Raw genomic sequence first — 24,717 nt, 5'->3', positions numbered from 1 at the left:
GCTGAGCAGCAGCTATCCTGGGGGAATAGTGGAGTGAGAGGGAATTTTGAGGACCTGCTTGTGCTTTTCTTTCCAGCCTCTTCTGACTTAATTTCCAAGTGGAAAAACAAATAAGTAATTTGTGACACACGGAAGCTGTAAATGTTATCATCAAGAGAGACACATGTTCGTATTCTAGTCTCATCTATTCAGTGCTAGAGTGGCTTTGTTGATGGCAACAGAAAACTCATTTTAGGTTTAAATGACTTGGAGAATATGCAGTTGTGGCTTGGTATTGACCATTTTCTGGAAAAATCAAAATGGTATTTCTTACCTTTCAGAAGTTGACAATAATGACTACTTTCTGTATCCAAAAACTTGAGGAACTGGCATGCTTATTATTGACGGTGGACCACACGTATGACACATTGGACATCATCGTGTGGCCAGCTCTCTGAATTGTCACATTCTGCATTTCTCAATGCCTTGGAATTCAGTTGTGTTTTGCATAAAATCCTGTTGGAATGTATTGTTGAAACATTTTACCATGTTCTTTTCCTTGGGTATATTAATTTCCTGATCATGCCTGAAAATTAGATGAATAGACTCTTGCATAATGTTTCTTAAATTATTAAGTTTTAGAGTCCTCAGAAACCTTGAATGCCCAGTATTTTTCAGAATTCCTTGGTGAAAACCAAGGGGGAAGTGATTTGGATGAATATAAAATTGTGTCATTAATTTTGGGTTTTGTTTTGTTTTTGTCTGTGACTGTCTCTCTGTAGCCCATGTTGACCTGGCACTCACTTTGTAGGCCAGGCTTGCTTTGAACTTGCAGCAACCCTCTTGCCTCAGTTGTCTGAATGGCTAGAAATTCCAGGGGAGTGGCACCGCAGTCTGTGAATGCCGGTGATTCTTGAGGCACAGAAAGACATTAACAGCTGGGGGAGGGGTAGTCTATGTCTGTGATCCCTGCACTGTGGTAAGAGGATCTCAAGTTCAAAGCCAGCCTGGGTTACATAGTAACACCCGATCTTAAAAAGAGGAAGGGTCAAGCCGGACTTGGTGATGCACAAGGGCCTTTAATCCCAGAACTGGGGAGGCAGAGGTAGGAGGGTGGCTGTGGGTTCGAGGCCACCCTGAGACTCCATAGGTCAGCCTGGGCGAGAATGAGACCCTACCTTGAGAAACAAAAACAAAAAAGAGGAAGGGTAGCTGAAGATACTATCTCAGAGGCTTGCTTTGAACTTCCCTCCAAGTTAGTGAAATCACTTAGTAGTCCACTCAAAGCTGTGATTTGAAGAACAAGACATCACCTGAGCTTTCTTATTCTTTCTTTCTTTCTTTTTTTTTTTTTTGGTCCCTTCTCCTCCTCCCTACCCCACCACCAAGGTTGAAAAGAACGATGAGGACCAAAAGATTGAACAGGATGGTGTCAAGCCGGAAGACAAGGCTCACAAGGCTGCGACCAAAATCCAGGCTAGCTTCCGCGGACACATAACGAGGAAAAAGCTCAAAGGCGAGAAGAAGGACGACGCGCCCGCCGCCGCCGAGGCCGAGGCCGCCGACAAGGACGCAGGGCCCGCGGCCGACGCGCTGGAGATGAAGAAGAAGAAGAAGGATGGAGACGGCCCCGCGGCCGCCGACGGCAAGGCCGAGGATGCCGGCATGGCCGGGGGGGACGCCGCCCCGGAGGAGAAGGGCGGCGAGGGCACCCCGGACGCTGCCCAGGGCCAGGAGGCCCCCGCGCCCTCCGAGGAGAAGAGCGGCTCTGCTGACCCAGAAAGTGCCACGAAAGCGCCCACCACCGACAACTCGCCGTCCTCCAAGGCCGCCGAAGATGCGCCCGCCAAGGAGGAGCCTCAACCAGCCGACGTGCCTGCTGCCACCAGCCCTGCCGCAGAGGATGCCACCCAGGCGGCCCAGCCTCCCACGGAGACCCCGGCTGCTGCCGACAGCAGCCAAGCCGAAGAGAAGACAGGTGAGCCGCCACCCAGGGCATGAATGGGGGGGGGGGGGGCGGGAGGGAGCCGTGGGCAGGGTGGGCACTGCCAGCCAGCCTGGGGGGAGGGTGGGTGGAGCCATCAAGAGAGCCCGAGGGGGATGTTGCAGTCCGGTTCGCATTGCTGGTAGAAATCACCCAACCAAGAGCAGCTTCTGGGAAAAAGAGACTTATTTTGGCTTCCAGGCTTGAGGGGGAAGCTCCACCATGGCAGGGAAAACGATGGCATGAGCAGAGGGTGGACATCACCTACCGGCCAACAGAAGGTGGACAACAGCAAGGGGAGGGTGTGCCAAACACTTGCAAAGGGAAACTGGCTATAACACCCATAAGCCCTCCCCCAACAATACAATCCCTCCAGGAGGCGTTAATTCCCAAATCTCTATCAGCTGGGAACCTAGCATTCAGAACACCTAAGTTTTTGGGGGACACCAGAATCAAACCACCGCAGAGGTGGTCTAGACAATGTCTTCTGGCAAGCCCAAGAGAAAACTCAGATCTGCCCATAGCAGTCAGTTCTGGAGAGCACTGACAATTATCTTAATTGAATTGATGGCGACAGTCAAGCTAGATAATAATCCCACTGAAAAGAGAATATTCTCTGTGTCGGTAAGACTCTAGTAATTATGGGAGACTATGTTTATTTCACGGATGGGAATTAGCTAATATGATTATTTGGCTTTAGGGGAGAGCCTCGTATAAATATAGCCAACTGTTTATTGAGCTCCATTATCAAAGTGTGTGAATGGCCAAGTTATGGGGGGGGGTGCGGGGAGGGGAGTGTAATCTCAGATTTCCTTTGCCTATCTCACAATACCGTGTCTGGGCATTCCACCCACCAGCGATTGGTGAGTAGTGTTGTGTTTGTGGCGTGTGTGTGTGTGTGTGTGTGCGCGCGCGCACATGCACGCGTGCTCTCGGGAGGATGTTAATTGTGACACTAATTGGGGGTCAATCATATAATTAGGAAAATAAATCTGTTCATCTTGCCAGAAACAAAAGAAAATCTCCAAATACATAAATTATCGTTTTCGTATTGAGGGCGGTTTCTCACATGCATAAATAACTGAGAGTTGACGAAGACTGTGAGAGGCATTGGATCCTCTTCAGTTTGGAGCTTTCACTTGGAAGTTGGAGTGTTTTTTATTTATTTATTTATTTATTTATTTATTTATTTATTTTTACTACCATCGCCCAAAGAGCCTGCGCTGAATTGGAAAAGAGTATCCCCAGAGCAAGATAAATCGAATAGACTCTCACCACTGGAATCCTGGGTGTGGTATGAGTACATTTTGTGTCACCGTGTCAAGTACCAGAGAAAAACACTGACAAGGCATTTTAGTACATGCCAGGCTTGTTCATTGTTTCTGCCTGAGGTAAGGGAGATCGCTGTGGCCACAGGAGTGCATGGCAGAGCGAAGTAAGGGCTCAGTTATCTCCCTCTGAGGTACACACACGTCTTCTTCAACTAGACCCTGCCTTCCACTGCTCAGCCACATCCCAAAGTCTATTCCTATGTTGAGCTCATTAGTGGGTTAAGTCAGCGAGTCACTGATTCATAGAGTATGCTCATGGTCCTGCCCTCTATGGAACCTGCCTCACAGACACAGGCAGCCAGTGCTTTGCTGATCTCCTTGGCAGCTCTCAGCTGAGTCAAGATGACAGTCTAAATTGGCCTTCACAATTCCAAAGACCCTTAGAGATAAAGTTGCGTCTGTGGCCAAGTTAACAGGTTGAGTTTTCCCCTGTAGAATTTTGAAGACTTAACCCACAGACCAATAGAGACTGGACTGCAAAGCGTCTTTGGGAAAGACTATGAGAATGATTCAGGAAATGCCTTTTTTTAAAAAAAAATAAATGTTTTTATTATTTATTTGACAGAGAAAGAGGGAGAGAGAGAAAGACAAAATGGGTGTGTCAGGGCCTCCAGCCACTGCAAATGAACTCCAGACACATGCACCACCTTGTGCATCTGGCTAACTAACATGGGTCCTGGAGAATCGAACCTGGTCCTTTGGTTTTGCAAGCAAACACCTTAAACATGGAACCATCCCTCCAGCCCCAAGGAAATGTTTTGACATCTGGCCATCAGACTGAGAAAGCAATTGTTAGACATTTGCCTATGTATTCCATACAATAGGACTGCAAGTGATTACATTTTTACAGGTCATTTTTTTTTTTATCTTAACCACCAAGTTCTGAGAGCTGAGAGTAAGAGTCTAGATTATAACAACTATTACTTTTATCAGTATACTCTCATGCTCTAGTTCCAAATCAATCACATGCTTCTTTCCACCTGTCAATGACTCACTTTAAATCCTTGTTAAAAGCAAATGCCTGCTCTAGGGGTCTCGCATTGAGGTTAAGAAGATGAGATTTTTTTTTTGTTTATTTTTATTTATGTATTTGAGAGAGACAGACAGACACAGAGAGAAAGAGGCAGATAGATAGAGTGAGAATGGGCATGCCAGGGCCTCCAGCTACTGCAAATGAAGTCCAGATGTGTGTGCCACCTTGTACACCTGGCATATGTGGGTTCTGGGGAATCAAGCCTCGAGCTGGGGTTCTTAAGCTTCACAGGCAAACGCCTAACCACTAAGCCATCTCTCCATCCCAAGAGGATGAGATTATTTTTGTTCTATTCCCAGTAGGAATAAGGTATGTAAATGGAGTATTGGTTTGAAGTTGCTCTGCATAGCAAATTGTATTAATTTCTTTTCTTTAAGCTTAATGTTCAAGCCTCATATGTGATTTCTGGAAATCACTTTGTGGATTTGTATTGCAATATTCTATCCAGAAACTAACAATTAAGTACATAACATTTGAGATTGCTCAAACTATAGTTTTTAATGTTCTGAGTATATACACAAAGATATGATGCAATTTTGGGTATGTACTTGTGATTAGGATTAATAGAAAGAAGGATTGGCTCAATCAACTAAAGATCTAGTAGATATTTTTAAGGAATTTCCATTTGTTGGTTTTTAAGTTATAATCCTTCTAAGTGACTGATTAAAACATCACATAAATGCTCAAAACATGTCAAATGGTGAAACAAAATGGGCTAGATTTAATTTATAGCTGATAGTTTCTCCACCCACCCATATAGTGCTCTTATAGTTTTGGTAATTCTAATCTTTTGTATGACTGAAAATGTGTCTGGTCACTAAAAGTAAACAGAAATCATAATCTACCATAAATTTTGCAAAATCCAGGTGAAAAATATTTCAACTAATGAGACTGCATAGTATGTATTAAGAGGTGATTGGAGGGCTGCAGAGATTGCTTAGTGGTTAAGGAGCTTGCCTGTAAAGCCTAAGGACCCATGTTTGACTCTGCAGATCCTACACAAGTCAGACACACAAAGTTTCTCAAGCATGCAGGGTCACACAAGGTGGCACACACGTCTGGAGTTTGCAGTGGCTGGAGTCCCTGGCATGCCAATTCTCTCTTTTTTTTTTTTTTTCCTCTCCACTCTCTCTCATTAAAAAAAAAAAAAAAAAAAAAAAAAAAAGCAAAAGGTGATTGGAACTGTATGTAAAATTCAATTTGAAGGTGGAAAGAAATCACCTGGAGCAGGTGGGGTTTTTTCCTGTTGGTTTTTCAGCTTTGGGGTGACGCCCAGCTTCTGAAGTGCTGGCTGTAGTTTCTTCCTGCACTGAGTTATCATAAGCTTTACCTACTGAGAGTGACCGGCACAAATTATTTAGTTGTGGTGAATCTCATAGAATCACAGAAGCTAAAGGTGACAAGGAAATGAGCTATCACACCATATTGGACCCAAATCCCCAGAGGCTCTATGTGACATTTCTTCCATCTCCTACTGAGTTTTATTCCATCATCTTCCAGGGTCCCATTAAAATAAAACATTTTCAACTGGGCTGAACTGTTTTGAAATGGATAGCTTCCATGGGTCAATTTAAGATTCCATGAGTGCCTGGAGGGGCATAGAAAGGCAAGCTAACTAGACACAGTGGGGGTGCAGGCAAGTCAAAGGAGAGAACCTAAGGAAATCTGTCAGTGAAAAAACCAAGAATTTAATCTAGTCATTGTTTTACTACATGTGAAAATTGTTTGCGAATTATAAATAACTTATTTATTTATGTCTGCTACTATTTATTGTAATTTACATTAGGACCTTTGATGTTAACTCATTTCCCCTTTTTAAAACATACTCCAATTAGGGGCTGGAGAGATGGCTTAGCAGTTAAGACGGTTGCCTGCAAAGCCAAAGGATCCCAGTTCAACTCTCCAGTCCCCATGTAAGCCAAATGAACAAGGTGGTGCATGCATCTGGAGTTTGTTTGCAGTGGCTTGAGGCCCTGGTGTGTCCATTCTCTCTCTCACCTTTTCTCTCTCAAATAAATAAATACATACATAAAATATATTTTTACAACCCTCCAATTACATCTCTCTCTCTTTTCCACATCTATATGCCTCTGATCAAAAGATTACATTGAGGTTCTAATGATCCCTTTCTGTTTTAAAACAATATTTTACTTATTTGCGAGAGAGAGGGGGAGGGCAGAGAGACGGTGAGAATGGGTGCAACCAGGGCCTCTAACTACTGCAAAAAAACTCCATACACATGCGCCACCTTGTGCATCTGGCTTTACGTGGGTATTGGGGAATCAAGCTTGGGTTCTTCGTCTTTGCAGGCAAGCGCCTTAACTGCTGAGATATCTCCCCAGCCCTGATGAGCCCTTTCTCAGATGAGGTGCGTAGAAGCTCCTATGAGAACACCACCTTCTTCGCACCTTCAAGGCTCCTTTAGTGATTACGCCTTTGGAGTGTCCTGCTGAGCAGGCAGCTTGCTCGCTGCTCCCATGGAAGGAGCTCTCAGCTCCATCTCCTCCCCGCACTGTACCACATGGACTTTCCCAACAGAGGACTTCAAAAGTTTGGTTGCAGCTTTATCCAGTGATGCAATATCATCAAGGTAACCCATCTAGGTGACTGGGTGGATTGCACAAGGTGCTTGGCAGGTCTAGGAGAAAATGTAACTCTAAGTAACCTTAGGTGTTCTCATTGTTAATTTGGCTACATTTTACTTTCTTTTTAAAAAATTTTTTTAAAATGTGTTTTTGTTTGAGACAGAGAGAGAGGGAGAGAGAGAGAGAGAATGGGTGTGCCAGGGCCTCCAGCCACTGCAAATGAACTCCAGATGCATGTGCCACCTTGTGCATCGGCATAAGTGGGTCCTGGCGAATCGAACCTGGGTCCTTAGGCTTTGCAGGCAAATGCCTTACCTGCTAAGCCACCTCCCCAGCCCCTGTATTTTACTTTCACTGTCTCATTGCACCTTTCACAGTGAGGTCAGCCATAATGATCAATGAATGATCATTATCATTATCTGATTGAAAGAAAAATTAATTTACCATATTGTTACCTTTTTCCTTCTCTTTTATGTTTTCTTTCTCTGTCTTCCTTTATCCCTTCCATTCTTAATTCTTTTATTCCCTCCTCTTGAGAGTGGCTTTTTTGCTCTGGTGGGTTTGGGGTCACCAAGATGAATAAGATATGCTCCTTTGATATTGAAGAGTTCTCATTTGTTAGAGTGTGATTCAGTTCAAAGAGTAACATTTAAAATGATCACACTAATGGTCACAATTAAATTTACCAAACAGATATGAATATATCTATATGTTAGTGTGCTTTAGGACAAAATATGAATGAGACAGTAGTTCAGTGGCCAAAATGCAGTTTTATCTGTGCCATATATGTGTGTGTGTGTGTGTGTGTGTGTGTGTGTGTGTGTGTGTGTGTATCTCTTAATGATGTGTATCTTGCAGGCCAAGGTATTACCAAAAAGAATAGATGTGAAATGCATAGTTTCCCAAGGAATTTTATGTAAGAAAATGCAACACCCAGCCCACATTTCTGGATCCAGAGAGATTCTTTATGCTTCCCAAGCCCGATCTTCCTGAGTCCCATCCACTCCTTGGCTCTCCCAAAGACAGAGAATGTCCTCTCTTTAGCTGTGTTAGACGGGAGATTTCCTGGGGGTGTTTGCACGGCAGGGCAGGGCGCCCTATAAGCAGTTCAGATTGGAAATGTGGTTTCAGCCTCTCCCCAAATTTATACACAACTCATCAAGAGTGCAATTTTGAGTTGTGAAAGTCCATAAATGCTGTGTATAAAACATGGGCACCGTCAGATACTCAGTGGTATGCCGCCTAAATACCGTTGATTATTGAGCTTTTATGGGCCACTTTTGTATTGCTAGAGCAATCATTTTTATTGGCTTTACTTGACAACAATCCACTGGCATTTGGTAATTTTTTTCCTTTCTGTTTTTACATTCTGAAGGCAAACTACATGGCTTTTCTATCACAGACAGCCTCTGACAAAACAGTGGTCTAATTGGTAGATCGCTAAGCCCTCCTTATTTTAACTAGTCCCTTTGGTTTTTGTGTTTATTTACTTATCTTTTCAGGTGGTGTATTTGATTTTAATTCCTTTATTACCCCCCCCCACACACACACAGCCCTTTATCTTAGCAGTTGTGACCATCTCTGACTGACTTTGGGAATCACTGGCTTGGACATTTCTGCTCTCTGTCCCACGTGCTCTGTAAGGTATGCAGGGAAAAGAAGGCTGGAGTAAACAGACCAGAGTTCTAGTCTTCATAGTTCTTCCAAGCATCCCTGGCAGACAAGGTTTTGCTTCTGAGGTCTCGACATCGCCTCCCTTCCTCCAGGGAACCCTATAGGCTTTCCCCAGGAGAAGGCTCCTGGCATTCTACCCCAGCTTTGTTCAGTGACTGTCCTCAGGGTACCTGATCTAGGTGGCTCTTCATCTTCACACTGCATCCTAAGAGGACAAGCTAAGGCTGTTGATTTTCAGAGTTCTTCGGAAGAGTGAAGACACAAAAGTCCAACAACAGGTGGCACTTCGGTGGCATTTATCAAGCGCTAGGCCCGATGCCAATGGCATTATCCCACTGAATCATCATGACCACTCTGAGGTTTAAATAGTACCACTTTTCCTTGCCCCTTCGCAGATTAGGAACCTGAGGTTCAGGGATTAAGTGAGCTGCTTAAATATTGCCAACAGCTAACAAATGTCAACCCAGATGCCCACCCGTGATAAAGTCCGATGGCAGAGGTCTCGTGCTGACCCCTGACACTCAGGCCAGTACTGTTTTGGAAGAAACAGAAGAACAGTGCCTAAGGATCTAAACGCCATGTTTAATTTAAGCATACATCCCTTATTTTCATCTGGTGCTCCAGGCTGGGAGTTATGCATGATACGAGTTACAGAGGGGTGGGGCTCCCCGTTGCTAACATAAGCCTGATCATAACTCTCACAGCTCCAGCACCCTAGAGTTGTGAGGAATATTAAACAAATCCCAACCCAGAAGTTTTTCCAGTGTCCCTTTGTTAGGAAGCTAGACAGGTCAGTTGAAACTGATTATTCTTCATAAGAGTACTATTGCTATCAAATATGCCAGGAGGAGCTGGAAACTACAAATCAAAAGTCTTAGATCTCAGTTGGATAGAAGTCACTTTCTACATTGTAAGCGATCTCCAACCTAAAGTAGTCGTATCCACATTTGGTATCTTTTTATGTTCTTGTTTAGATTGTCCTCCTCTCCCTTAGCAAGTATGTTTCCAGAGGATATGCTACCTTTACAGTGCCAGTGACTAAAATGCCAAACCTATGGAAAAGATAAATTACATTGAGGTGAAAGATAATGTGAGGAAATAAGGCTCAGACTCAAGAAACATGCTGTTGAGGCCTCGTCCGTTCTTTCATTAGTCCTGCTAAATGAATACTATCATATAATACAAGAAGCTAGTAAGCAGGACAAAATTGTCTGGATATTAATAGACACTCATAAAGTACTTTTTTTTTTAACACACATATGCCTACAAACTCAAAACCCAGAACTATTAGAAAGAGGAAGAAGAATAAACGAGAAAAGCAAACACTGCACAGTGAGCCGAAATGGCTAAACCATTTGAAGGAGAGAGCAGAACACTCAGTCCATGGACGGAAAGCACTGAGTGGCCATCACTCACTCATTTGCTCTCAGAATCACAGCTCTACTAGGTCCTGAATACTCCCAGAACCAGGAGTGCATGGAAGGGAAGAAGGGATGAAAAAAAGCTACTTAAAGCCTGAAGAACAGCACTCTTGAAGATTTCTCCATATCATATGGTTTAAAGCATAAGTAAATAAGTGGGGAAGGCTGAAAAGGACATGAAATTTTTGCTATGCTACTTAAGCCTCTTTAACTGTTCTATGGAAAGACACTGGCTAAATCACACAATAAAACCTTATCCTAACTCATCTAATCAAACAGCTTTGAACTTTTATTGTATTAAAAAAGCTTCAACCAGATATTGATTTCACAGAAATAAATCCTGGCCGTCTAAGCAGACACTTATTTGGGGATTTCTTTAAACTGGAATTCATGAATTATTTTCATAAGGATGGTGAATAGTATCATATCCTCAATAGAGCCAATGTCTTAAAGATACATACATATATATATATTAAGCTCCCTCTGTATTTTTAATGTAAGAGATTTTACATGACCTAAACTTAAGAGACTAGGTTCTTTCCTTTGGTGATATTAATCATGAATTATTCATTTTTTTCTGTCATGGAAAACCGAAGTGGTGGAGAAAGAAGTTTGAAATGTTTGCTTTAGATTGATGTGGATTCTAAAAGTCTTTCAATAAGTAGCCAGATGGCTGGTCTTCATCGTTAAATGGGAGCTCATTTAACCAGTGGTTGGAACTGAGAGGGAAAGAATGGTTTTTATTTTAAAACAGGGACTGATTTAGAATTTGAAGAAACTGAGGTTCTTGATCAAGTTTTGCTGATGACATCAAACCAGCTTTTCTATACTTTTGTTTTAGTTTTTATATCTATAAAGAAGGCCTGACTATATCTTCTTTGATTTCCAAGTACAAAAAAAAAAAAAAATACTAGAAGATAATGCAGTAGTCCAAAAACACATCTTTGAAGTGTGAGGCAAATGACCTTTTACACAAACATCTTCACTTTCCTGTAATTCCTACTCTCCTTATCAACCTGATAGTGGGTATGGGGGAGAAGCAGATAATAGAGAAGTTTGAATGGAAGAAAAAAAATTTTATGAGAAGCCAGTTTTAAGAAACTTTATGATTATACTGGAAGCCAAACAGACAAAAATGGAGTTGTGTAATTCCATATTACATTTGAGATTGTAAATAGAATTTATAATCATGATTTTTAAAAAAAATTTTGTTTATTTTTATTTACTTATTTGAGAGCGACAGAGAAAGAGGAGGAGAGAGAGAAATAAGGGGCACACCAGGGCCTCCAGCCACTGCAAATGAACTCCAGATGCGTGGGCTCCCTTGTACATCTAGCTTATGTGGATACTGGGGAATTGAGCCTCGAACCAGGGTCCTTAGGCTTCACAGGCAAGTGCTTAACCACTAAGGTATCTCTCCAGCCCCTCCCCTTTGTAATATCAATGAATTCCTGCATCACAGCTCTTCTTAACATTACTGAAACCCTATAACTATGTGGGACATGCACGAATTTTTTCTGTCAACCATTTCCCTTTCCTACTAGGTTTAATTCATTAGTAATTTACCTTTATTATCCACCTTACTTCATTGTAATGATTGGTTTTGACTGTCACCTTGATTGCTTGTATAATTACTAGGAGATTAGGGTGTCACTGGTTTAGGTGTATCTATGAGGGAGGGTCTGTAAAGGAGGATCCACCCCAAATGTGAGCAGTGCCATCCCATGGACTGGGGGCCTGGAAGGAAGAAAGGGGCAAAACAGAAAGAACCCTCTGCTTTTTGGCCACCTTGAAGAAATCCCTCCTCCTCCCCAGGCTTCCATCTTTATGATTTGCACAACTGTCTGTGGCCACAATGACCATGGAACGAACCTATGAAACCATAAGCTGAAGTCAGTCAACCCTGAAGTTGTTTCCATGGAGCATTTTGCTCACAGTGAAGATCAAAGTACTGAAGAGTAGTGAGTCCAATGTTAATCATTGCAATAGCTTGAAGAGTTCATGACACCTTGCATTGTGTAGAGTAAAGGATGCATTGAACAGACATCTAATGGGCTTTCTACAATGTTGTCAGCAGACTGGTGTTAAAATACAAACAATGGGAATGTATGATGTAACTTTCTTTTTAAAAAACATTTATTTTTTATTTGTAAGAAAGAGACAGTATGGGTTGCCAGTGATTCTTGTCACCACAAACAAACTCCAGATGAATTGTGCCCCTTGGTACATCTGGCTTTTATGTGAGTACTAGGGAATGGAACCCAGGACATCAGGCTTTGCAAGCAAATATCTTTAACCTCTGAGCCATTTCCCCAGCCCAACTGTGTTGTAATTTTTAATATATATATATATATTTTATAGTACTGGGCCATTTGACTGTGATGAACCTGGCTATCAACCCTAAGTGTTTGGAATTGGACTAGACCAATCATCTGGAGAAAAGATGATGGCAATAGTATATATGTTGAATAAGATTATTAAAATTCTCTTACTTTTTTGCAATCTTCAAATAATAACTTCAGGGCTTATGGAAGAGAAATTCTTTTTACTCTGGCCATCTCACATGATTCTGTTAGGTGAAAAACTTCATTTCTTAAGATATGTTCAAGGAGGAAAAAAGTACACAAGAAAAGCTGTTTGCCTTTCCTATGAGTCATGCTCTATATAAGGCTCGTGCCAGGTGGTGTACACACAGGGACATCATGTCTAAAGGTTCGTTTTTCTTACCCCACCTCTGAGTAAAAGTTTGTAGAATCTTTTAGAACTTAAGAATAGAAACCAGAAAGTGTACTCTTAAAATGGGACCTTCTTGCTGGCATATAGGGAAGATGTGTGCTCCAGAGAGGGTAGAGATCAATTATAGTCCTCCAGGATGTTCTTCTTACCCTAGGGGTAAGAAAATATGAAGAATATAATTTACATACACTTATGCTCTATGCCTATGCCTATGATATACACTTTTCCCAATTCATAGGCACACACACACACACAGAGACACACACTAGATATGCCTAAGAATTTAGGCAATCAGAAAATCTTGAATAACAATGAACTACATATTTTGTTTACACTTTATCTAATAAGGACTGACAACAGTTCCAAGAACACCCTTCTTTTTCTTTGAGGGTGTATGTGGAGAGTAATAGTAATTTTTTTTTTTTTTTGGCCACTTACCTTTACAGTGGGAAGGGAAGTTGGGACTAAGATTATTTATGAAATATGTCGTGTTTAAAATTGAAAATCTGTTTAGGAATATTAGAAGAAGATTGTCCAGGAAGCCATCTTTGTGTAAAGGTTCGCCTGGATCTCAAAGGACAACATGTATCTGATGAAAAGGGACATCATTTATATTTTTAAAACAACCTGAGGAGCCCTGCCAGTCATTCAAATTATTACAAATATGCAAACATTTAAATTCAAGTTGTCATTCAGCAGTGGCTAAGTAGAAGTGGCCCTCAGTGAGAAAACAGCTGCATGGCTCATGGTGCTGATGCCCAATCTCTCGCATCTATGAAAGGGTTTGGAGAGAGGAGGCAGTTGATAAGGATTTAATGAATGAAGGCACACACCTTTAACACAGCACTCTGGAGGCTGAAATAGTAGGTGAACTCATTGCTTTGAGTTTGAGGCCAGCCTGGGTCTACGCAGTGCATTCCACGTCAGCCTGGGCTAGAGTGAGACCCTACCTTGAAAATAAATAAACAAACAAACAAACAAACAAACAAATAAATAAATAAATAAAAGATAATTTTACCACAATACGCAGTGGGGGACAGCCTAACCTGGCCTAGAAGACACGATTGTTACCTCTGCTTTTCTAGGTTTTCCTTTCATAAAACAAATGTGTTGGACAGAGAATCACAAAAATTCATTCCTAAAAGAGCTTGGCAGTGCCACATTCTTACATGTTCCTACATTTTAAGTACCAAAGGGAGGCTGGGTCTTGCTTAGACAAAATATCTGTGGTCCCATCAACCTTTCCGTCAATTTGGAAGGTGAGCGCAGAGGCTCCCTGGGTGGTAGCCTTGCTCCTCGCGGCCAGAAGTTTTCTCCGTGGTTGCCATGATTCAAACCATTTAGAGCTTCCAAGACCATGGGGAGCATTTTGCATTACATTTAGAAGCATATTGAGAACTGGAGGAAAAGTAGGGCTGCTCCTTTCTCAAGCAGGTGATTAATTTTATTCCAGCTCCATGAGTCACCTGTGGGTGACTCTTAACCAGTGTGTGACAGGACACCCAAGGAAGGAAGGGTCTGCCAGGTTCCTTGGCTCTGTTCCCTCCTCTGACACATCTGAGCAATCTCTGCAAGGTGTGGAAGAGTCCAGGAAACCGGCTGCTGCCCCAGTTTAGGAGGAATTATTCATGCTTCCTCAAACAACAGGGTTAGGACAGACCAGGAGACAAGGTTTTTCCCACTCCTGCTGCCTGCTCTCCTTTCCCACAGCATCACAAACGTTGCTGTGGACAGCCCGTGAACCATTCAGGCTGAAGATCATGGAAGAGGGGAAGATCAAGCAGATTCCTCTCCACACATAAACCACAACTTGAAATAACTCTGACACATTTGGCAAAAACATAGTCTCGTTTCCTAAAACTCTCTTCTAACTTAGAGGGTTAAGAAAGCCCAGAGTTTAGCAGTATGCTTGCACCATTCTCCCCACTGGTATGACTTCATTGTTTTACTATTTTAAAAATAGTTTTATTATTTATTTGCAAGCAGACAGAAAGAGAGAAGGGGAGAGAGAGAATATGCCCACCAGGGCCTCTTGCCATGTAAACAAACTCCAGACGCATGTGCCACTCAATTGTGCATCTGGCTTTGAGTACTGGGGAGTTGAACCTGGACTAGAATGTGTTATAAGCAAATTCTTTTTCCTACTGAGCCCAGTTATATCCTTTTATAAGGAAAAGCACCGTGGGAGGTTTCTGTTTCCCTTCCTTCTCTTTTAATATCGATGGTTTAACTACAGAAGGTTTATAGGAGAACATTGCCACTTTGGAAGGTTTAAGTTCTTTCACTCTGTTAATTTTTTTCCCCTTTGGTAAAAGGAAAGTATAGGAGGTAAAATGTGAAGCAGAACCTTGTGATCTTCTGTAAAGTCATTCTAGGTGAGGTTGACCAGTTGCTCCAAAGTGCATGATGTCCACACATGAATATATGCTACAATGTATAAAAGAAAACACAAAAAAAGAAAGAAAGAAAGAAAAGAAATCCAATCACAACATAAATTATTCACTGGGATACCATTCATGGTGATTTTTATCCCATATCTACACTGACATAATGGTAAACTGGCTCTCTAAAACACAAACTCAACTCCAAAGGCTGCCCTAATTTGTAGTTTGTCCATTTCAGTGGTATAAATTCCCCCATCCTGGCTGATTTCAGGCTACAATGAAAAGCACCTAGAAGAGTGCTCAACTTTCTCTGAGTAGCAAATGTTAGTGAGCTCCAGTATATGTTCAAGTAAATATATTTAAACAGTTTAAGTTACCTTTTATCATATTATTTTAAAATGATTAAAAAGTTAAAAAATTAAAAAATTAAATTAAAAAATGGCAACTACCATGTCACAAATAATGTTTCATCAGGCACTTCTCTTGAGCACTACACTGGCCCTTAATTGAGTAGATGGTACATTGTTCTCTGAAGGGTTCTCCGGGTCACATCTATTGAATGAACTGAGAGGTTTCTTATTTTTCAGAGATGAATTCAGGCTTCAGATTGACTGCAACCATTGCTGGCTTTCCTCACCTCTAATAGCAAGGAAGAGTCACGCCTTTCCTCATACTAATTTTAGTGCTGGAAAGAACACTGTGAAATAATGTACTCACAGAGGACAGAACAAGATTAGTGAGGATTTACTGAAGGCAGACCGTTTTCAAATTGCTAGCCTGGGCACCAAGCAGAGTTCCTGTGGCTGAAGACAGTAGGGGACTTGGAGCTCTCTGGATCCTCTTTGTTGATGCTCTGTCCCTCCATTCTCAGTGACTCTTTTCTGAGCTCTGAAGTACATTTAGGAAAAAAAAAATGTGAGAAAATTCTCTGCTGCTCTCTGCTCACATGTGTCCAGAAAAATGGTCACGTCAATGGATCCTTCCAGTCAGTATGGATAAGTATAGTTGTGCTGATCCATGATCTCCAGGATGACAGAAAATCAATCATATTAACACCCCATTTTTTTTTATTTTAATTTGAGGTAGGGTCTCACTCTGGCTCAGGCTGACCTGGAATTCACTATGTAGTCTCAGGGTGGCCTTGAACTCTCGGCGATCCTACCTCTGCCTTCTGAGTGTCGGGATTAAAGGCATACACCACCACGCCCAGCCTTAACACCTTATTTAGAAAATATTAATTTATTTGAGAGAGAGAAAGAAGGAGAGAGAGAGAGAGAGAGAATGGGAGCACCAGAACCTCTAGCTAATATAAACAAACTCTAGATGTATGCACCACCTTGTGCCTCTGGCTTATGTGAGTCCTGAGGAGTCAAACCTGGATCCTTTGGCTTTGCAATCAAGTGCCTTAATCACTAAGCCATCTTTTCGACCCTTAACATCCTATTGTTTGGTTCCAGATAGGATTGTTTTCAGTTACCCCCTAAATAATGGATTAGGTAGTAAGATGATGTTCTATTTTAGTTCCAATGGTATTAAAGTCCTGCCAAATTTATTCTCTAAATGATATGTTACAAATAATATGGCAAAGGACAATTTACTTTCTAAAATTTTTTGTTAGAGTTGTAAACCAGTGCATTTTGAATTGCATTGCTGGAATCCTAGACTTATGTGGAGTAACACCTCAAGCTAGTTTTGTAAAGGCAGAAGTCAGAGTCTTCACCATCTTGTGCCCACATTAAATGATTTCTGGATCCCGTTAAAACATTAAAATTTTAACCAGTAGCAACTATTCTTAACCCAAGGCCATTTTCAAAAGACTTTGAATCTTAGAATGATTGAACTCAAACCAAAAATTTAGAATCTTCCTTTTTCTTATAGTCATCCACTGTTTACTTAGGTTGGATTGTTTGTTTTCCAGAAAGATAATCTATTTACATGCATTATAGAAATGGCTTAGATTCCAAGAATCTGCTTACACTGAAAAATCCCAAGCAACTGAAATTTAGTTGACTCACTCAGGGTTAGTAATCAAAGTTATGTAAAATTACTCTATCCCCAGCTTCTGGGGTTTAAGAAAAGCAAACAGACTAATGGTATAATACTATGTTTTAGTTTTATTCTACATTGCAACATAATTGCATACACAAAGCATTCTTTCTTTTTTTTAAAGACACTATTTAAGGAATTCTATGTAATTTTAAAAATTCACAAAAATAGAATTTCTAGAAACATAAAGCTCAAAACTTAAATGTCTCAAAACTTAAAAAAAAAAAAAAAAAAGTCATTACCTTTGTCTTTCAGCCCCAGGGGACAGTGGCTGTTTGTCTCTAAATGAAGGTACCCAAGGGAAATGTTCATGGGCTGTGGCACCACTTTCCATTTTACTCCAGGGATTGGTGTCCTAAATGTTACTCCAGTGGTTCACATCACAACGTGACACAGCCCAGCTTGAGACAAGGAGAAGCTCCTGTTAATTATAGGCATAGGGTTTGAGGGCAAGCTACTTATAATTTCTAATAGACAGTTCTGAGGACCACTCATCCAAAGCTACAAGTCTCTCTCCTGTGAGTGTCTATCCCTATGCTATGGAAAACCTTCTTTGATATGGTTTTGATAGGCTTGCTTGGGCAACCTCAGTGAATACTTTTTTTAAAAAAAATTATTTATTTTTGTGCGATAAAGAAAGAGAGAGAATGGACACGCCAGGGCCTTCAGGCACTGTAAAAGAATTCCAGATGTGTGTGCCACCTGTGCATCTGGCTTACGTGGGTCCAAGGGAATCAAACCTGGGTCCTTTGGCTTTACAGTCAAACACCTTACCTGCTAAGCCATCTCTCCAGCCCCTCAGTGAATTCGTAATTGTTAGCTTTTACCTCTGTGATCTGACTTCTCTTTGTCTCTCTGCTTCTACGTCCCTCTACCTACTTTCTTCCTTCTCGTCTAGCCATAATATTTTATACTCCTTCCTTTTTGCTGTGTGTGTGTGTGTGTGTATGTGTGTGTGTGTGTGCTGTATGAATCTGTGTGTACAGATATGTGTGCCCTGAAGACACGCATGAGCAGGATTCTGGGTGTCCTCCCATGTCACTCTTAGGCCTTATTTCCCAGAGACAGGTTCCTGAACATGGAGTGCACTTTTGTTTTGGTACCGGGTGACCATGGCGTCAATCCCAGTGATCCTCCTGTCTCCACAGCCCTTCAGCACTGGGGTTGTAGGTGTAGATGGCCATGGCCAGCTTCTCACGTGGGTGCTAAGGGTCAAGTTCAGGTCTGCATGCTTGTGCACCAGGTGCACATACCCATTGAGCCATTTCCCCAGCCTCACCAGGCTTTCTTGATATCTCTACTGAATTAAGCTTGTTTCTATTCTAGGATCTTTACACTTCCTTCTCTCTTAAGCCTCGTTGCCTTTGGACACTTAGGTGTCTCCTTGAATGTCGCTTGCTCCGAGAAGTCTTCCCTGACCAGGTCAGAACACCACCAGCCCCACCAGCCTTGTCAGTTCTAAGAGTTGACCTGATCACCATGTCTCTGGTGTGGTAATAGTGCCTGAAACAGACTACGATTCTCTCCCTGTGATATATTTGCTTTCTCTCTCTGTTACTAGATCTTTCAGGCCTTGAAGGTGGTGACTGGCATCTGTCAGCACAATACTCAATATCACAACAAATAGAAGGCTCCCAGCAGACATCTCTGCTGGTTGACTAATAACATGACTCTTACCTGTTCTCTTCATAAATAGCTTGAAAGCAAAAGGACTATTTCATTTTTTTTTTAAATTTGAAAGGCCTCTTCCACCAAAATAAATAAATAAATAAATAAATAAATAAATAAATAAATAAAGCTAAGAATTTTTCAGGCAAGTGTCCATCTCTATTGCTTGAAGCCCATCATCTCCTTAAAATTTTACAAATCAGCAACTCCCTTTCATTGACCTATTTTTGAATAGCTCCCAGGCACCAAACACTTTGAGCGTGGAGGAAGGAATTTGAATCTGAGGAAAACTGACCAGAATGTAGAAGAAAGTGTGGATCCCCAGAATAAATCACATGAGGGTGGCTCTACTTAATACAGAGCAAATGGGAAACAGGATAAGAGAATAATGAAGCACAACATGCGCGAAAGAAAGAGAGAGAGAGGAAGAGAAGAGAAAAGAGAAATAAAAGAAAGAGTATAAGAAAAGGAAGCAGTAATGGTAAGAAAGGATGAAGGAGAGAAAGAAAAGAGGTAGAAAACAGAAAGCAGGAACAACAGAGAAGAAATCATGTGGTATGGAAGAAACAGGAGACCAGGGAAGCAGAAAAATGCATGAGCCAGGTGCCAGGGTGTAGTCGTGGGTTCTCCTGGAGATGCCCCGCCGTGGACAGAGTAGCTTGCTGGTAAGAGGAGCTGGTTTCAAGATACCTTCCCTGTCTAGCACTTTCTGTGTCTGGTTTCACAAACAGCAGGCCTTAAAGGGCTCCTTGGCAAGTGGATTTTCTTTGAGCAGGTCAGACTGGCAGGTCTTCCCAAGGGGAGATCCTCACCTGACTCCTAACCAGGATTGTCTGAGATCTTCTGGAGTAGGTCGGCTCAACCTGCCTCACCTCCAACTAAGAGCTCTGTCACTCTGCTGCTCCCAGGCAGGGAGAGAGAAGTGAGCTCTTTTATGTCTCAAGTTTTAATGAGGGACACTTCCATACTAAGACACTGCAGATTCCAAGTTGGTGGGTGTTTTTTTTTTTTTGTTGTTGTTGTTTTGTTTTTTGAGGTACGGTTTCACTCTAGTTCTGGTTGACCCAGAATTCACTATGTAGTCTCAGGGTAGCCTTGAACTCACAGTAATCCTCCTACCTCTGCCTCCCAAGTGCAGAGATTAAAGGCATGCCCCACCATGCCTGGCTTTTTCATTTTTATTTTTTTTAGAGAGAGAGAGAAAGAGGGAGGGAGAGAGAGAATTGACACACCAGGGCCTCCAGCCACTGCAATCAAACTCCAGACACGTGCGCCTCCTTGTGCTTGTGTCACCTTGCGTGTCTGGCTTATGGGGGACCTGGAGAGTAGAACATGGGTCCTTAGGGTTCACAGGCAAGTGCTTTAACCGCTAACCCATCTCTCCAGCCCAGATTCCAAGTTTTAGAGACAGATTTTGCCTAGAATACCTCATGGAGGAGCAATCTAGGAATTGAACAGTTTTGGGACCTATGTCAACCTTCTCACTGCATAGCTTTAATGATTGGTTCGAACCCCAGTCTTTTCATCTATAAAATGGAAGTACACGTCTCCTCCCCCACCATGAACTTCCTGTGAGCACTTAGTAAGGCAGTATACTTAGAGAACTGCATGCTGAGTAAGCGCTCTTCCCCTTCTCTTCTGATAATTATTTCTCACTTCCCATATTGGGCAGGTGGTCCACTGAGCAAATCTTCCAGCTGGAGAAGATAAAAGCAAATATTGTCATCTTTTTTTTCTTTTTTTTCTTTTGTGTGTGTCCACGCATGCCATGGTGTGCCTGTGGAGGTCACTGGATGACCTTGGGTTTCAGGCCTCGCCTTCCACTTGGCTTGATGCGGGGTGTCTCCCTGGTTGCTGCTGTGTTCTCTTGGCTTAGCCCGCCTGCAAGCTTCCGGGGAATACTCCTGTCTCCACCCCCGGCCTTGCTGCAGCTGGACTGGGATTCCAGGTTCCGTACTGCTGAGCGCGGCTTTGTGTAGGTTCTGGAGGTCCGACCCGAGGTTCTCATGTTTGCATGGCAAGCACTTTGTCCACCAAGCTATCTCCCCAGGCCCATCTGACCTCTTCCATCTGCTACATAAAGTGATCAGTGGTTCCACATCTCTCGTTAGGCTGTGCCACAGGTCTTGGAGTTGGACCTGTGTGTATTTGAAGCAGAGACGTGGTCCCCAACCAACTCTGTGTCATGTCAACAGCAGTTTCATCATTGTGAAGTCACATAGTATTCTCCTTGCTCAATCTTGTGGTTGTTGACGTGAAAGTGAATAGACTACATGTAAGGTGCTTGCAAGGACATTTTATTAAACACATAGTAAGCGCCTACAGAAAGTCATTTTTTTTTTTTTTCCTGTTCTTTTCAGTTGAAGCTATTGGGAAACTTTTTTTTCTTCAATGGTACCAATCCTCTGATTTTTATAAAGGAAATTAATGTTCAAATATGACTCGATTTACAGTCAGTGGGAGAAGCACATAATGATTTGCAGTCTCTTCTGGGAGTCCGAGACTCTTCTATTTGGCCTACTTTGTAGCTCAGTAACATTACCAAGTCCTTACATTATCAGTAATGATTGAACTTGGACGCCAGCCAAGGCCACCAGGTAGTGATGTTAGGATTAATTTAGGCTTGATGTAATTGGTCCCTCAGAAACTGAAATCTAGGGATTCGATAGAAAGATGGAGAATCCTTAAGGGAAATGGCTAATATACTCTTTCTAGGGAGAGCAGTATAAACAGTTGCATCTTGGATTTCAATCTTACATGTAAAGGGAAAGTTAGAAATCACCTCGACCAGGGAATTGGAGGGTTTCGGGAGAGCCCTTTATTCTCCTGAAATGATTTGCAGCATGTTATCCCCTGTGTGCACATGGGTGATGGTCTTGGGAGAGTGACTTGTCTTTCATCAGATTGTCAGCTGGGACCAGTTCTCAAAAATGTTCAATCCACTGTCCTTGAACAATACCCAGGACAGGTTGTGCGTGTGTGCGTGATAACAGAAGTTGACACACATTCTCGGATGCAAGCCATGTCGTCTTTCAGAGGCTTAGGGTTAGAAGAGAGGGGACAAGTGAAAATGTCCCAAGGTCACTCAGATAATTTCCATTTCCTAGTGTGTACAATGCCCATTATGAAGGACGCAGATATATAGAGGTGAATGTCTGCTGTCAATGGAAGTTACAATCTGGTTGGAGGAAAAATAAAAAAAAAAAAAAGACCTCTAAGAGAAAAAGAAAAGAAAAAAAAACAACCGAATCCCAGCCAGTCAGTGCAGTGCACTAGCTTAAAATGAATTCAGAAACCGAGGTGGTGAGTGGGGTGGGAAGGAAAGAGATGGACGTCCTCAGGGAAGCCGGTACCCGTGAGGGAAGGCGGAGTGTGCATGCGACCTTTCAGTGTTTACAGCTCTGCAGTGAGTGGAGATATCAAAACAAGAGTGGTGGAAATTTTTGCTAGGCTATTTTTGCTCTCCAGGTCTAGCAGATCAACCTTTTGACAATGAGACACGATGCTGTCATAATCTAAATGTGTCGCCCTGAATTCTCAGCTATTCTGGGACACACGCACACTACTGGCCACAGGTTAAGGTTGAATAGTTTTAGTTTATTCCAGTTAAGTGTCATAAACAGCGTATCTAGAATAAGTTTCGGACCAATTTTCAAAGGACTGAGTATACAACTAATTTTAGAACAGCTTAAAAGCAAGACTCAGTCCCTTTAAGTGACTTAAAATTAAGACTGAGACGCAGTGAAGTCCCATCCCATAGCTACATCCTTTGCCTTGAGTCGCTCACTTCCTGGAGAGCAGCTCCCAGCTGGTCTGCAAGCTTCACAGCTGGGGAACAGTATTACGCTGGTGCCCTCTGCTGGCAGGATTCGGTAGTTCACCAAGAAACTATAATATTTGCCTGGACCTTTTCAATGTAGGGCCTTGAGTGGATGATGCGGGCAGCCTCCAGGCAGAATTCATTTACTGCTATTGACAAGTCTCCCAGTCAGGTATGCTCTGGCATTATGCCCGAATTCATTAACTAAAAGGAATAATTGGATTTATGCTGCAAAGAGGTTGTCAGCTAATTTTAAGTAGTTTAGAAAATGCCACCACCCTTTATGCTGACTGTTTAATCGTTGGACACCCCTTTTACTGAACAGTGTGTGACTCGTCGTGTGTGGCAACCATCTTGCCACCAAGATATGTGTGTGGGTAAGCGGGGAGGGCTGTGATCCTTTTTTAAAAAAATTCTACGCAATCATTATTATTTTTTTAATGGTGAGGAAAGCACATTGATATTCATGGCTGATTTTCTTGGCGCAAATAATCAGAATTACTGCCACGATGTTAAATTAGATTTAGAGTGTCTGCTCTGGTGTTCTTTTAGTTCCCCGCTCAGCTGATTTTTTCTGCTAGAAGTGAAAAATAAAAAAAAACATTCAGTTGAAATTAAAAGACGGGTGTGGAGGGCGTAGGGAAAAAGAAACTAAGAGAAGAGTTGTGAATTCTCAAGTGTGCAAGCAGGTGACAAACTTCAAAAAATAACCTGAACGAAGCTAGCTGAGCCAGCACAGAGGATAGACTGGAATGATCCATCTCTCCACTTTTATTTTAGTTTTGGAAAGGTTCAATAATGTCGACATGAAGGTCAGCCTCTGGTTTCCACGACAACGGGGCTGATGGAAAGACCGCAGGCTCCGCACATCCCCAATTATCAGCCTTCCAGGGCTTATTAATGGAGCCGAGAATCCCAGCGAGGCAGGCTGCTCATTGTTGGCACGTGCCGGGTGGGCTGGCAGGAAGGTAGAGGCTGTGGGAAGAGGAGCTGGGTGGCAACTGAGTAGCCATTTGTCTCTGTCACTTTGGGGGAGGTGTGGTCACTCCAGTGGCCTGAAATCTTCTCCTGAACGCCCCCCCCCCCCCCCCGGGGAAAGCTCAGATGTACAGGGAGAGATTGCTTTTTCCTGCTCCATCTCAAAGCCACTGTCCAGAAGAAATCCACATGAACATAGTACCTACTCCGCATGTTTATTGAGCTTCTGTAACTAACTGAGGCTCCCTCACCAAAAACAATACTGACTCCAGATTTCTAGCATGAACTTATGCCTTAATTAAAATGTGAACCCAACCCAATGCATATTTGATAAGCTTTGAGTGACTCAAGTCTTTGGCCTGGTTTTCAACGACTAGGCGCTTACATATAGTCATGGCTGGAGCAATGATAACACTGATGATGGAAATACACAGTGTTTGTGTGCTCCAGACCCTGCTAAGGACTGTGCATGGCCGTTCCTGTTGAGGTCTTGCCTTGAGCCTGTTAGTAAATGGCAGCACTGTCTCTATTGCATAAGCAGGGGAATGGGAGCAAGAGAACTTACTGGACTTATCTGGGACTCGTGGGTAGTGAGTATGAAAACGTCAGGCTCTCCATCCTGCCTGGCTGTATATTTCTCATGGTGTTAAATTTGTTTTCCTAAAACATTAGCACAGATGCCCTCAGAACAGAAAAGCAACATCCAGTGAATCTGTGTTACCCAATGTGATTGAAGAAATAGAACATCCTGGTAGCCTAATGTTTATGTAATATCTACTATGTATGCCACCTATTTGGATTTCCAACTGGGGGAGGTTTGGAATGTAATCAAACAGGCCCAACATTAAGAGAGTAATCGCAGTCATAAATGCTCCAGGACATTATACAGATGTCAATTCTTATTGGAATGCAGACGTGTAGGTTGATAAAGACTTCTGCTTGACAGAATGCCAGATGAACTGCTTTCATCGAACAGAAGTGTCTGCCTTAGCATTTTGGATAGTCTTTATATAAACTACTATTGCCTCAGAATCAGGCAAGGCATCTTTTGGGATCTTTCTGAAATAAAAAAAATTTG

General features: G+C 42.3%; 1 protein-coding gene across 1 annotated transcript in view; it reads left to right on the top strand.

The window, feature by feature from the left end:
- Positions 1 to 24,717, top strand: part of Gap43 (growth associated protein 43) — a 105,419-nt gene that overhangs the window by 53,206 nt on the left and 27,496 nt on the right. Inside the window, exon 2 of the mRNA XM_045147695.1 lies at positions 1,369 to 1,957. Coding sequence (XP_045003630.1) covers positions 1,369 to 1,957 — 589 coding nt within the window. The remainder of the gene's footprint in view (positions 1 to 1,368; positions 1,958 to 24,717) is intronic.

This window comes from Jaculus jaculus, chromosome 4, assembly GCF_020740685.1.
Source record: "Jaculus jaculus isolate mJacJac1 chromosome 4, mJacJac1.mat.Y.cur, whole genome shotgun sequence".
NCBI classification, from domain to species: domain Eukaryota; kingdom Metazoa; phylum Chordata; class Mammalia; order Rodentia; family Dipodidae; genus Jaculus; species Jaculus jaculus.
The sequence above is the reverse complement of the archived record's forward strand: the minus strand, read 5'-3'. Positions and strand labels throughout refer to the sequence as shown.